Here is a 12,222-nt window from a genome sequence, read left to right as displayed (position 1 = left end):
GCATCTGATCTTTTGTAACAGCTCCTGCTTAAGATGTTCCAGTAACATGGGCTGATGATGGTTGTGCTGCGTCACCAGTTCATGGTTCGAGTCCTGCTTAGTTGTGACTTGCAGCAGACTGGGGACTGATCCTGTACTTTTGTGATGTATGCAATACTTGATAAGAATTGCGCGTTATGCAACAATTCAGTCTATCCCTGCATTCTCTGTATTAACATCAATCACTCTCCTTTTGTTCTTGTGTTGTATTCTTATTAGAGATTTGAGCTCAGAGAATGTCACTGCTTCCTTAATAATACAGTGACTGATGTTATAGAGTGCTGGCTTGACATGCGATGGTCACTTTGAGCATAATTTCGATAAGACAGGCCTAATAGCAGTAATGAATGTCTGAGTATTTTAAGAAGTAACTGCTTTAAGAGTGAGTGAATACATGGAACACCTATTTGATTTACTGACTACCCTTGTAATTTTAATATACACCCTTGCTGATAATATGTATCACATTCAACAGAGGGAAAAAGGTCTGATTTGTGATTCAATTTATTTCCAGGCTTGCAAATATATTGACTTGTTTCTCTCTCCTTTATCTGTATACAGTACTTTGGAAAACTAGTGCATCTGCCCGAATTGTGCAGACAACTTCATCTGTTAGAATTGGCTGGTGGAATTATATTTTCATCAGTAACTAATCACTGGTCAATTTCCTTTGTCAGCCAACTAGCCCTATGGACCAGATGGGGATGAAGAGACCTCAGCTGTATGGCGGCAGCAATAATCCATATGCACAGCAGGCACCACCGCAACAGAGCGGACCTTACCCAGGACAACCGTATGGACCTCCAGCGCCTCAGCGCTATCCCGTGGGTGTGCAGGGCCGGGCCCAAGGCACCATGGGAGGCGGGCTGCAGTACCCACAACAGGTGAGAAATTACTGCAGAGCTGATCAACTGTGTTTATCTCCATCATTCTTGCTGAACTTGTCAAACCGAGCTTTGTTTAAATTGTGTTGCTGTATTTGCAGTATTTGTAATATTTATAATGGCGGCTTATTTTTCTATAACCTGGATGTTCTCAGTGTACCTGTAGCAGTTGTGTGAGGCCATGTATCTCTAACTCCTATAGTAAATCCCAATTGGTCATGACCTTTTCATTCAGCTATGTCCTTAACACCTGTTCTGTACTCATCTCTAAGAAAATTCTCTCCAGTCTCTCCCTCCCCCTCTCCAATCTCTCTTCCCCCCTCTCTCCTCCCCCTCTACAATCTCTCTCTCCTCCTCTCTCCAATCTTTCTCTCTCCCCTCTCTAATCTTTCTCTTCCCCTCTCTCCAATCTCTGTCTCCCCCTCTCTCCAATCTCTCTCCCCCTCTCTCCAATCTCTCTCCCCCTCTCTCCAATCTCTCTCTCCCCCTCTCTCCAATCTCTCTTCCCCTCTCTCCAATCTCTCTCTCTCTCCAATCTCTCTCTCTCCAATCTCTCTCTCCAATCTCTCTCTCTCTCTCTCTCCAATCTCTCTCTCTCCAATCTCTCTCTCTGTCTCCTTCCCTGTCCCTGTGGTCATCTGGAACATCCCAGCTTGTCCACTTCTCAAGCTGCTATTGCTGATATTTGGCGCTTTATTCTTTTCTGGTGGCGCGTTTTTCTGGCCTGGCTGGGATTAGGATGTGCTTTGGAAGCTTGCTTTGACTCTGAATCATTTCAAAAGCACTGATAAAACATTATCAGCATTGTATTTGTAAGCAAGTAGGTAAAAGAATGGGAGACAGAAAAAGTTCCAAAATTGAAAGTGTTCAAGCAAGAAATCAATCATCAGATTAAAGATCAATGAATAGCCTGCAGTTTCTTAGTTACAGCGTCTGGGCAGTGACCTGGAAACCAGGGCCATAAAATCAGTCATTGCTGTTGACCATCTTAAAATAAAAGTTTTGTTTGCATCGCTCTGACAAAATCCACATTCAAAAGCTGATATGATAAAGTTTATGCACCAGCCTTTCTCTACCTATAGTATGCCCTGCATGACTGTATAGGGTATAAGTAGAAAATGTGATAGGTGGTTGGTGCTGGTGAACAGGTATGCTAGTGTTAATCTTTGAAAGATTGGTTCAAAGCTGGTTGAGACTATGTCAAATAATTAATTGGTTTCTGCCTCCGGAGGATTTTCTGAAAATGACTTGCACAGGTGGCCATTCTGCACTCATAAGCCTAGACCGAAGATCATAGAACCTGAATTATATAGCACAGGGAAGCCTTATAAAATACCATCCCTGTGCCACGCCTCAAAGAACTCTCCATTCAGACTTGAGCATTTCACAAAATATTTACAGCACAGAAATGGCTTTTTGGTCCAAGGTCCAAGCTCATGTTTATGCTCCACGTAGCCTACTCCCAGCCTTCTTAATCTAATGCTATTACCATAACCTTCTATCCTTTTGGCCCTCGTGCTTATCTTTCGTTTCTTTAAATTCATCTATGATAGTGGCTTCAGCTACTCCTTACGGTAACAAGTTCCACATTCTAACCCCTCTGTGGGTAAGGAAGTATCTCCTGAGTCCCCTATTGGATTTATTAGTGGCTGGATTATATTTATGATCCTTAGTTCTTGTCTCACCTGCAGGTAGAAACATCTTGTCTAAGTCTACCCTATCAAACCCTTTAATTTATATTAAACACCTCTATCAGGCCACAGTCTTCTCTTTTCTAAAGAGAAGAGCTCCAGCCTGTTCAATCTTTCCTGATGACTATATATCCTCTGTTCTAGTATCATTCTAGTAAACCTTTCTTGATTCTTCTCCAGTGCCTATGTATCCTTTCTGTACTATGAAAGCCAGAACTGTTCACAGTACTCAGTGTGGTCTAACCAAAGTTCTAAGCAGGTTGAACATAACCTCTCTGCTTTTCAATTCTATCCCTCTAGAAATGAATCACAGTACTTTTTGTTTGGTTTTTTAATGTTCTTATTACTCTACATAACTACCTTCCCTAAAGCTTTCTAAATTTTTATATTTCAAATATTTACCAACTTTAAAAACTGACTGGATTCTGCTGCCAGCACTGTTTTCTAGTAGGAAGTTTAATACAAAAACAAAATACTGCAAATGCTAGAAATCTGAAATAAGAGCAGAAAATGTTGGAAAAACTCAGCAACTTAGGCAGTATCTGTGGAAAGAGAGACAAAGTTAACATTTCCGATAAATGATCTATCTTCAAGATCATTAGGTGGTGATAGGTCATTGACATGAAATGTTAATTTTGTTGTTTAATGAGATTTCCATTTTCCCTTAATCTCTTGTTCCCTTTTCTCAGTGTTCTCTGAACTTATGTTTTCATTGCTGATTCCGAGATGTTCCCCCTGTCCTCCAATACCTAGCTTCCCCATTTCATTTCCTAGGACTAGATTGAGCTGCATCTCTTTTGTCTTGTGCTAAAGCCATGCCGATCTCCATTGATCTTCCAATACCTCTGTGTTGTGAGGCTGCTTGCCTGTTATCTGGCATTGGATGGACTTCAATTTCCTTTAGTTAAACATTGGGAAGACTAAAGCCATCATCTTCAATTCCCACCACAAGCACTTAATGGGTACATTGTAGGGCGTGGCTGAATAGAAAGACCTCGAGTTTCCAGTGCATAATTCCTCAAAAGCAGGTTGTTAAAGCCATAAAAGGTGAGCAATGTTCTGGGATTTCTAAATAGAGGTGTTGAGTGTGCGTAAAAGGATACATTTGTAGAAAGCAATTGTTAGTAAACAGTGTAGATTCACCAGGATGATTTCACAGTTGGGAAATGATTGTTAGGAAGGAAGATTTGAGATACAGAAGAAATTTAATAGAGGCTTTAATGAGATGAATAGGGAAAGATTCTAGTTGGAGTGTCAGTGACCATCACCGAACTTGAGATAAGCGATTAGGAGAAAGTTATTTACGAAAGGGTTGTTGGGAGTGTGAAGTGCCTTGCCACAGGGAGTATTTGAGGCAGAGACCCATTCCATCTTTTATAGGAAAATTGGATAAATACTTGATGCAGAGGGAGACACAGGGCTCTGGAGGGAGAGTGCAGGATTCTGGGATTAGTTTTGGTTTGCACGAAAAGCAAATCCGTGCAGTCATGATGGCCTCTTGCTGTACTGTAAATTTCTATGGTTGCATTAAAAATTTTCGGACTTGATGTCCTAACATTCAATCCTGAACCACCCATGTGATCAACCTGTTGAGACTGAATGTGTATGTAAAACATTTGTGGCAGACTGAAGCTGTACTCACTAGTGGAAGAACATCAGGTTTATATCCAGCATTGACAACTATACCGACAACCAATTGTCTCTGTGGTGCTCAGAAACTGCAAGTGTGCCCCATTTAGGGTCCAGCTTTGTTCAACTTGCTTCAGATATCCTTTCAGAAAATGTTAACTGTTACACTTTACAGAGTTGGCTTCTTGACCCATTGTCTTGGACCCATTGTCTTGGTAATTCTCTCTCCAGTTTAAAGGCCTCCTCAAAACATATATTTTACTATTCGTTTTACATAGGATTACACGGGATATATGGCACAGAAACAAGCCATTTGATCTAGCCAACCCATGCCAGTGTTATGCTTCACTCGAGCCTCCTCCCATCTTTCCTCATCTAAATCGGCCATCGTAAACATCTATTTCCTTCTCCATCATGCTTGTCTAATTTTCTCTTCAGTGTATCTATACTGTTTGCTTCTACCACTCCCTGTGGTAGAAGTTCCAAATTCTCATAACTCATTGGGTGAGGAAGTTTCTTCTAAATTCCTTTCAGTCCTTTTTAATGACACGAGGTGGTCTTCCAGTATTTTCAGTATTTAATTCACTGGTTGAGAACTTGCTTTTCTTTGTTTCTAACAGTGATTTTTCCCTTTGCCTCTTGATAGGGGTTTTCAGGGAGAGATCAGGTTATAGAGATATGAGGAGAAAAAAAAATTAGATGTTTTCTCTTTATAGACCAGGGGCGTTCTGTTTTGTGGAATTACTGGAATATTCCACACGCAGGAGAAAGAGGTTTTAGGTTTTGTTCCTTGCAGGCTAGGAGCTATTTAGCTGCACTGCCTCTCTCACAAAACCTAGCCACCTGGTCAGGAGCCAATTAAAATGCTGTTGTCAGGCAGCTCCCTTGGTCCAGGAACCCTTTCTGGCACCACCCTGTCTTTCATGGCACACTGTTCCAGGACTGCAGCATTGTATATCTCTCTCATCCTGTTCCAGTGGACATGTCTTTCAACCTGCAGCCATTGTAATTCTAATCCACAATCCAATAGAAAATAAAAAGATATGTTCTTTACAACAGTCCAACAGAAATAAAAAGATATATTCCTTACAATGGCCTTGCTAACCTGTGGCACAACTTCTAGTGATTGGTGTATTTGTACTTCGAGGTTTCTTTCTTCCTCTATTCAGCTAGACTTGCACCTTCCAAGTAATAAGTAACCTCCCTATTCTTCCTCACCATACTGTGCTACCTCACATTTATCCCTGTTGAATTTTATTTGCCAATTTTCCCATTCTGCAGTTTTTTAATGTCCTCCTATAATTTGTTCCAGTGCTCCTCATATTGTTCCCCCCCTCCCAAATTTGTTCATCTACAAATTTAGAAATTGTGCTTGTGGTTCCAAAGTCCGAATTGTTAATGTAAATTGCTAATGGCCCCGCAATGATTCTTTTGGAACTCTACTTTCCACCTCCTGAATAACGACCCTTTACTCCCGCTCTCTTATTTCCTGTCTTGAAGCCAGCTAGTGATCCATTCTGCCACTTGCCCCTGATTCCACATGCTCTGTTCTTATTAGTCTATTATGGGCACTTTATGAAAGGCCTTTTGAAAATCCAGATGAATGCATCTACTGCATTACCATTGTGTACTCCCCCTGTTACCTCCTCAAAAAATTCAATAAGATCGGTCAAGCAAAATTTTCCCTTTTGAAATCCACGCTTGACTATTCATTGTTACATTTCTCTGTTCTAGATGTTCTTCTGTTCTCTCCTTTAGTAGGGATTCCATTATTTTTTCTAATACCGATGTTAAGCTGACTAGTCCATAATTCCCTGGACATGTTCTGTCCCTCTTCTTAATATAGGAATTAAGTTAGCTGTCCGCCAGTCCTCTGGCACTACACCTTTTTGTAACAAATTATTAAATATTAGTAGAAATGCCTCTGCTGTCTCTTCCTAGGTTCTGTTAAATTACGTGGATTTAATTCATCCCGACCAGGGACCTTATCCTCTTGAGTTTTAGTTTATTCGATACATTTCCTTTTTTTTATACTAAAGTCATCTATTGCTCATCTCATCATTTAATGAAATGCCTACCTTTATTTCTCTCTGGTAATATTGAAGCAAAATAATTAGTTAATATTTTCTGCCACATCTCTATCATTAGTTGTGGTATTATCCTGTGGTATTATCCTGTCTATCCACTAATGACCCTATTCCCATCACAGCCTTTTTTATTGATGTGCCTGTAATTTATTTTACTATTTTGTGTTCCTTGATACCTTAATTTCATAGTTCCTCTTTGCCCTCCTAATTGTTTTTTTTTACTTCTTTCCTAATATCTTTGCATTCTCTCTTTCTTTGCACATCTGTTTGTGTACTTAATGTATGCCTTTTTCCTAACCCTCAGTTGTTCCCATGTCTTTATTCGTCTGTGGAACCCTACTAGTGTTTAGTTTGCTCTTTCCTTTAAGTGGAATATATTTTTTCTGCACTCTGAACATGGATATAATGTTTCCCATTGTTCTACATCATTGTTTGCCAATATAGCTGCCCATTTTATTTTCCATTCTCAACCCCTTAAAACCAGCTTTTCTCCAATCTATTAGGTTGGCTTTCATCATACTTATGTCCTCCTATCATCCTAAAGTGTATGTTATATTATGACCACTATTGCTTAGATATTCCCCTACTTTTTACTTCTGTCTGGTCTGGTTCATTCCCCATTACTAGGTTCAATAATGAATCTTCCCTTGTTGGACTTTTTACATATTGGGTTAGAAAGGAATCCTATACACATTGTAGGAACTCCATTCCATTATCCCCTTTGCCTATCTCTTCTGTCCAATTAATATCAGGGTAGTTGAAATCCCCCATAATTCCATGTAGTTTATTCAATTCCCTAATTTGTCTGCATATTTCTTCCTCTGCCTCCCTTCCACGTTTACATCTTTTAGTGTGATAGATCCTTTATAATATTTTATCTCCATCCATATGGAATCTACTTTGTCTTACCTATATCTGCATCCTTTTTTTCTACTTTGATTGTTATCCCTAATAAGTACACCTACTCTACTTCCCCTTTCCCATCTCTTCTAAAGATGTTATACCTTGCAGTGTTTAATTCCCAGTTCTGATTTTTCAGTAGCCGTGTTTCTGTAATCCCTATGTCTGGTTCCTCCCAACACAAGATTGCCTCCAGTTCCCCTGTTTTATTACGGACACTGTGCATTGCTCTACAAACATTTTAATTCATTTTTAATAGGATTTCCTCTTAGACTCCTATTCTGTAACACTATTTAATCTTTTGCCATCAGTGTCCTCTCACTTTATTATTTCCTAAGTTCTCCTGCCCTTTTTTGATTACATTTAGGCTGCCACCCTTTCCGCTAGGACACTGGTCCTATCCCAGAGTTGATGCCAGTGTCCCATGAAAAGGAACTCCTCTTTTCCACACCAGCTCTTTAGCCGTGTTTTAATTCTCCTGATCTGTCTGCTACTGTGCCAATTTGCAAGTGACTTGGGCAATAATCCATAGATTGTCGTACTCGAGACCCTGCTTTTTAATTTCGAGCCTAATTCTTGATACTCTTTCAGCAGGCACTGCTCCCTTCCAAAATGGACCATGACAACTGAACTTATCCCCTCCTTCCCTGAGACCCTCCTCAGCTGCCGTGAGATATCCCTTACCCTGGCACTGGATAGGCAATACACCCTTCAAGTTTCTTGTTCATGGCTGCTGAGGACACTATCTGCCCCATTAATTATAGAGTCCCCTATTACGACCATGTTTCTGGTCGGCTCTTGCACCCCTGGACAGCCTTCTGAGCCGTAGTGCCTTGGCCTGCATTGTGGCTGCCCTCCCTCCAGTCTTTCTCTTTGACCTTGACAGGTAGTGAGTACATCGGACCAATTGAACAGGACTAGTGTCTACGGGACATCCTTCTCGACTGCTCCTAAATTCCTGCTACCTGACTCCCTATCAGTCACATCCTCCCTTTCTGAACTTGTGTTTTCCGCTGAGGTGTGACTATATTCTGGATAAAATTGTCTGGCTGTTCCTCCCCCTCTTTTATGTCTCTCCAACTTGTGCTCCAGCTCGATGATTGGGCTGAAGAGATTCGAGACAGACATCTCCTGCAGATGTGTTTGCTCAGGACAGCATCGCCTTCCGCAACTCCAACATTCTGCAGCCCAGGCACTCGGCTTCCTCTGTAGCATTTTAGACTAGCCTTTTTTTTTAGCTGAAAGTCTTTATTAATCGGTATATTTATTAATTATTTTAACTAGTTAAGCTATAAATTTAATACAGTAATGTACAGAGTTTCCAGGCCCTAGTTTATACCACTGTCTAAGTTTAGAAAGAAAATACCTTAATACTCACCAACCACTCAGCTACTTGCTGTCTGTGTCATCACTTTTTTTTATTGATTTATTCTCACTCGCGCTCTCCCCCCCACCCCCAGCTGGGTGCACTCAGACTTCCTGCTGTTGTCTTTGCACCTGTTTTGCTTTGAGGCACTGAGGTGTTAACTGTCTTAAAGTCATGCTATGGATGTGAGCTATAGAGGTTATTAGTACAAATTCTGGAAATGGAAAGTCTATGTGAAAAGTTCCTGAGTAAACGCCACATCAACAGCTGAATGGGGAAAAATAGATGGCGAATGACAAGTATAACCACAAGAGACTCTAGGTCTGCTATCTGTCTGATTGTTCCAGTTTCCAGAAACTGATTTTGCAACAAAAAATCTACAATATCCTAAAATTAGCATTTCTTTATTCAAAGTCACGAGTGCCCTGTTGTGCCTAATGAGTGGTGCTTTGTAACATTGGATGTGCATTGAGCAGCTTCCGGCATGGAAAGTGAATCCTGATCGGCTCCACTACATGTTCCCAACACTACATGCTGCTTGCAGCTGCATACTTTCCAGTGACACTCCTCTGTGCCCAGCTGGGAGCAGTGCTTTGCCACATGATGCCTGTAACTCTGAAGGAAAATGTTTCCAGTGCTGTTCAGCCAATAACAGGATTGGAATAACGTGTTGCCTTTCTGCCGCTTGAGTCAAATCCAGTTAGATTTTTCTTCAGTAAATATTTGGACCACACTTTGCATTTTGTTGTTTCCATTTCCTTCCTGCAAGTGAACTTGAGGAATATTTGATGTATTTTGGAGATCACATTTTTAAATGTGTGCTCTTTCCCTCTGCGCAGATGCCTCCATACAACCAGCAGGGTGCAGCCAGTTACTGTCAGCAGGGCCAGACACCATATTACAACCAGCAGCAGCCTTCCTACCCTCAACAGCAACGGTTCCCAGGACAGCAGGTATGTTTTATACTTGGCTTTAAAGAAAAATGCTTTCCCATCGCCCCATTTTTCAGCAAATATTGTTATTGTGTTGCTTTCAGCCCCCATTCGCTCCTTTGCTGCTGAACTGTGATGTGCAGGAGATGGACACTAACTTGGGCTGGAAATTGCATTTCCTGCATTTTTAAATTTAATTTGCAGCTGTTTGGATTGACTTGTAGCTTGGTGACATGTTCTTCCACAGTTACTACATCAGTGCACTGGACTTGTTTTTTTGTTATTAGTTTTGAAATTGGTTGAGTTGTAAGGGACTTTAAATGACTGGTGTCTGATCAAATCCCTGCAACCCCAGTTCTAATAAGTAGCTACCTGTTGGAATACGCTGAGTGGGAGCAACAAGCAATTAAGGACCATGTTTTGGGTAGCACAAGATATGTTCATCTGTATCTTTACGCAATCAGTACTGCAAAAGTTTGAATTGTTGAATAGGTTGATGGGATACAATTCCACAATTAATGGGATTCTTTCAGTTCTCGTTGGAGCAGTGTTGACTGTTGTTTGTTGAGAGGTCCCAGGTGAAACAGTTCCTGCCTGCTCCTGGTGTTCATACATGTGTGCTTTTGAGATAGGTGTCCATATCGAGAGTCCTGGCTTTCTATCACTTATAGAGGTCAATTATAACAGCTCCACTGTTACTCAAAACCACACAACTGAAGTTCACAACCAGCTTTCATTTGCATGCACAGCAATAGTTTTGTTACTAGCAATGAAAATAGCGGTTAATGAAGAAATCAGTGAAGATTTCTGCTCCTTGACCCGTAGGCACAGCCCCCCCCCCCTTGCAAACTGCCCCTTACCCCTGAAAGTGATGCAGTTAACTGACTTGTTAAGAGGATCAAATTGGACCAGTTCTGACCATTAGCAGTCAATTCTGATTCCTTGTACAATCCCAGAATGCTTATGAATGCTAGTTTTTTTCCATTTACTTTGTAGCAGGATTTGTCTCAGGAAGCATTTGCCACTCAGGCTCCGCAGGGGTTGACTTCCAACAAACCGAACCAGGAGGAGCTGACCCTCATGCAGCAGGGACGTCCGTCTAGCCTGCCGGTGAGTGCCCATGCAGTTGCTGCTTCACACCTGCTTGGACATCTGGTAGGTGCCGATGATTTAATAGATCAGTGCTAGAATAAGTATTCGAGCTGTTTTTATGAGGGATGGGGAAGTGGAGGCACTGCTGCAATAAACGAGATTGGTCTTTCTCTTATTAGTTTCTTTCCTCTTTCTATCTCAAAAATTACTGTTGAGGATTGGTGCATCGTTTGGGATAAGACGGAGCCAAGACTCGAAGCTCAGATCTGAAAAAGAGTCATACGGACTCGATGTTATCTCTGTCTCTCTCTCCGCAGATGCTGTCAGACCTGCTGAGTTTTTGCAGCATTTTTTGTTTTCGTTCAGATTTTTTGTTTCTTGTTTTCGTTTCAGATTTCCAGCATCTGCAGTATTTTGCCTTTTATTATAGCCAAGACTCAATGTAGGTTTCAGGTGAAGTGGAGTTAGAGGGTAAAGATAGTTGGACTGGAACGCACAGACAGGATTTGGTTCCCATTTCAAAGTCATATATTTTACCCTTTTGTTATATTTTCTCTGGTCGCGTTTATAATGGAAAATGTCTATGGAAACTGGTCATGCTGTACTTATAGTCACCCTGCTAATGTTGATTCTGCAGCCTTTCCACTGGCTGAAAGGTATAATTACAATGCGATAAGTTTACTTTGGCCATTCTAAATGTGGCTGTAGGACTTTATAATGATTGAAGTTGGCAGTTTTACATTGATGAATACTCCATTGATCCCCTGTCATAGCATGGTAATGAGCAGAACCCTTAGGAATGAGACAAATAGCCAATTCTGCCAATTTTGAGGGTTTGGCTGGTTTTCCACCAGACTTGGCAGGAGACTGCACAGAATCTGTACCCCAAGACTTTTAACTGATGGGAATACAACATTTCATCATGACGAATTTTCTTGTAATTTCTAAAGAAAATGTGTTTTCTTGGCTGACAGCACTCTGAATGGGCTCTGATCTTTCAATTCTGTTTTTGAAGAAGGTGAAACCATGATACCTGCTTGGTGTGTCCCTCACAGTATGACTGCTGTAACATATGAGATGTGATTATTGTGTGTACAGTTTGAATTTAATGGTTATTATTTAGTTCAGTGTTTCATTGCATGAGACTTGGGGTTATGACGTTATCAGAGTTCTGTAGGATCAAATATGGTAAAATGATAAAACTTTGAAGAGTGAAAGAGCAGAGGGATTTGCAGTTCAGATGCTCAGATCTTTAAAAGCGGGAGGACCACTTCATAAAGCTGCTTTTTAAAAAAAAAAAGGATGTTAAGTTCCATTAAGGGGCAAGATTACAAAATTATGGATAATGCTAATCTTGTTCAAACTGTTGGTTAGGCCTTAGTTGCAACATTGTATTGAGACTTGGGTGCTCAACTTTAGGATGTGAGGAGTGAGGATCGTAGAGCAGAAATTTAAGATTATACCTGGGGTAAGAGCCGATAGTTACAATGAGTGAGGAAATTAATTGTGGTGTTCTATCTATTAGAACAAATGACTGAGAGGAGATCTGGATCACAATTTTGAGGGGTTTTGTTGAGATAAATAAGAAGAAACTATTTCTAC

General features: G+C 40.8%; 1 protein-coding gene across 3 annotated transcripts in view; it reads left to right on the top strand.

The window, feature by feature from the left end:
* Positions 1-718: 718 nt before the first annotated feature.
* LOC144696037 (AT-rich interactive domain-containing protein 1A-like) overlaps positions 719-12,222 on the top strand; it is an 84,232-nt gene continuing 72,728 nt past the window's right edge. For 2 of the 3 annotated variants that reach the window (XM_078567236.1, XM_078567235.1), the window contains exons 1-3: positions 719-923; positions 9,436-9,549; positions 10,525-10,638. In XM_078567236.1, the coding sequence (XP_078423362.1) occupies positions 729-923; positions 9,436-9,549; positions 10,525-10,638 (423 nt within the window). In that variant the 5' untranslated portion in view covers positions 719-728. The remainder of the gene's footprint in view (positions 924-9,435; positions 9,550-10,524; positions 10,639-12,222) is intronic. The other variant, XM_078567237.1, reaches the window with a different exon arrangement.

This window comes from Cetorhinus maximus, chromosome 21, assembly GCF_964194155.1.
Source record: "Cetorhinus maximus chromosome 21, sCetMax3.hap1.1, whole genome shotgun sequence".
In the NCBI taxonomy this organism is placed as follows: Eukaryota; Metazoa; Chordata; class Chondrichthyes; order Lamniformes; family Cetorhinidae; genus Cetorhinus; species Cetorhinus maximus.
Note: the sequence above shows the minus strand (reverse complement) of the source record. Positions and strands in the feature narration are given on the sequence as shown.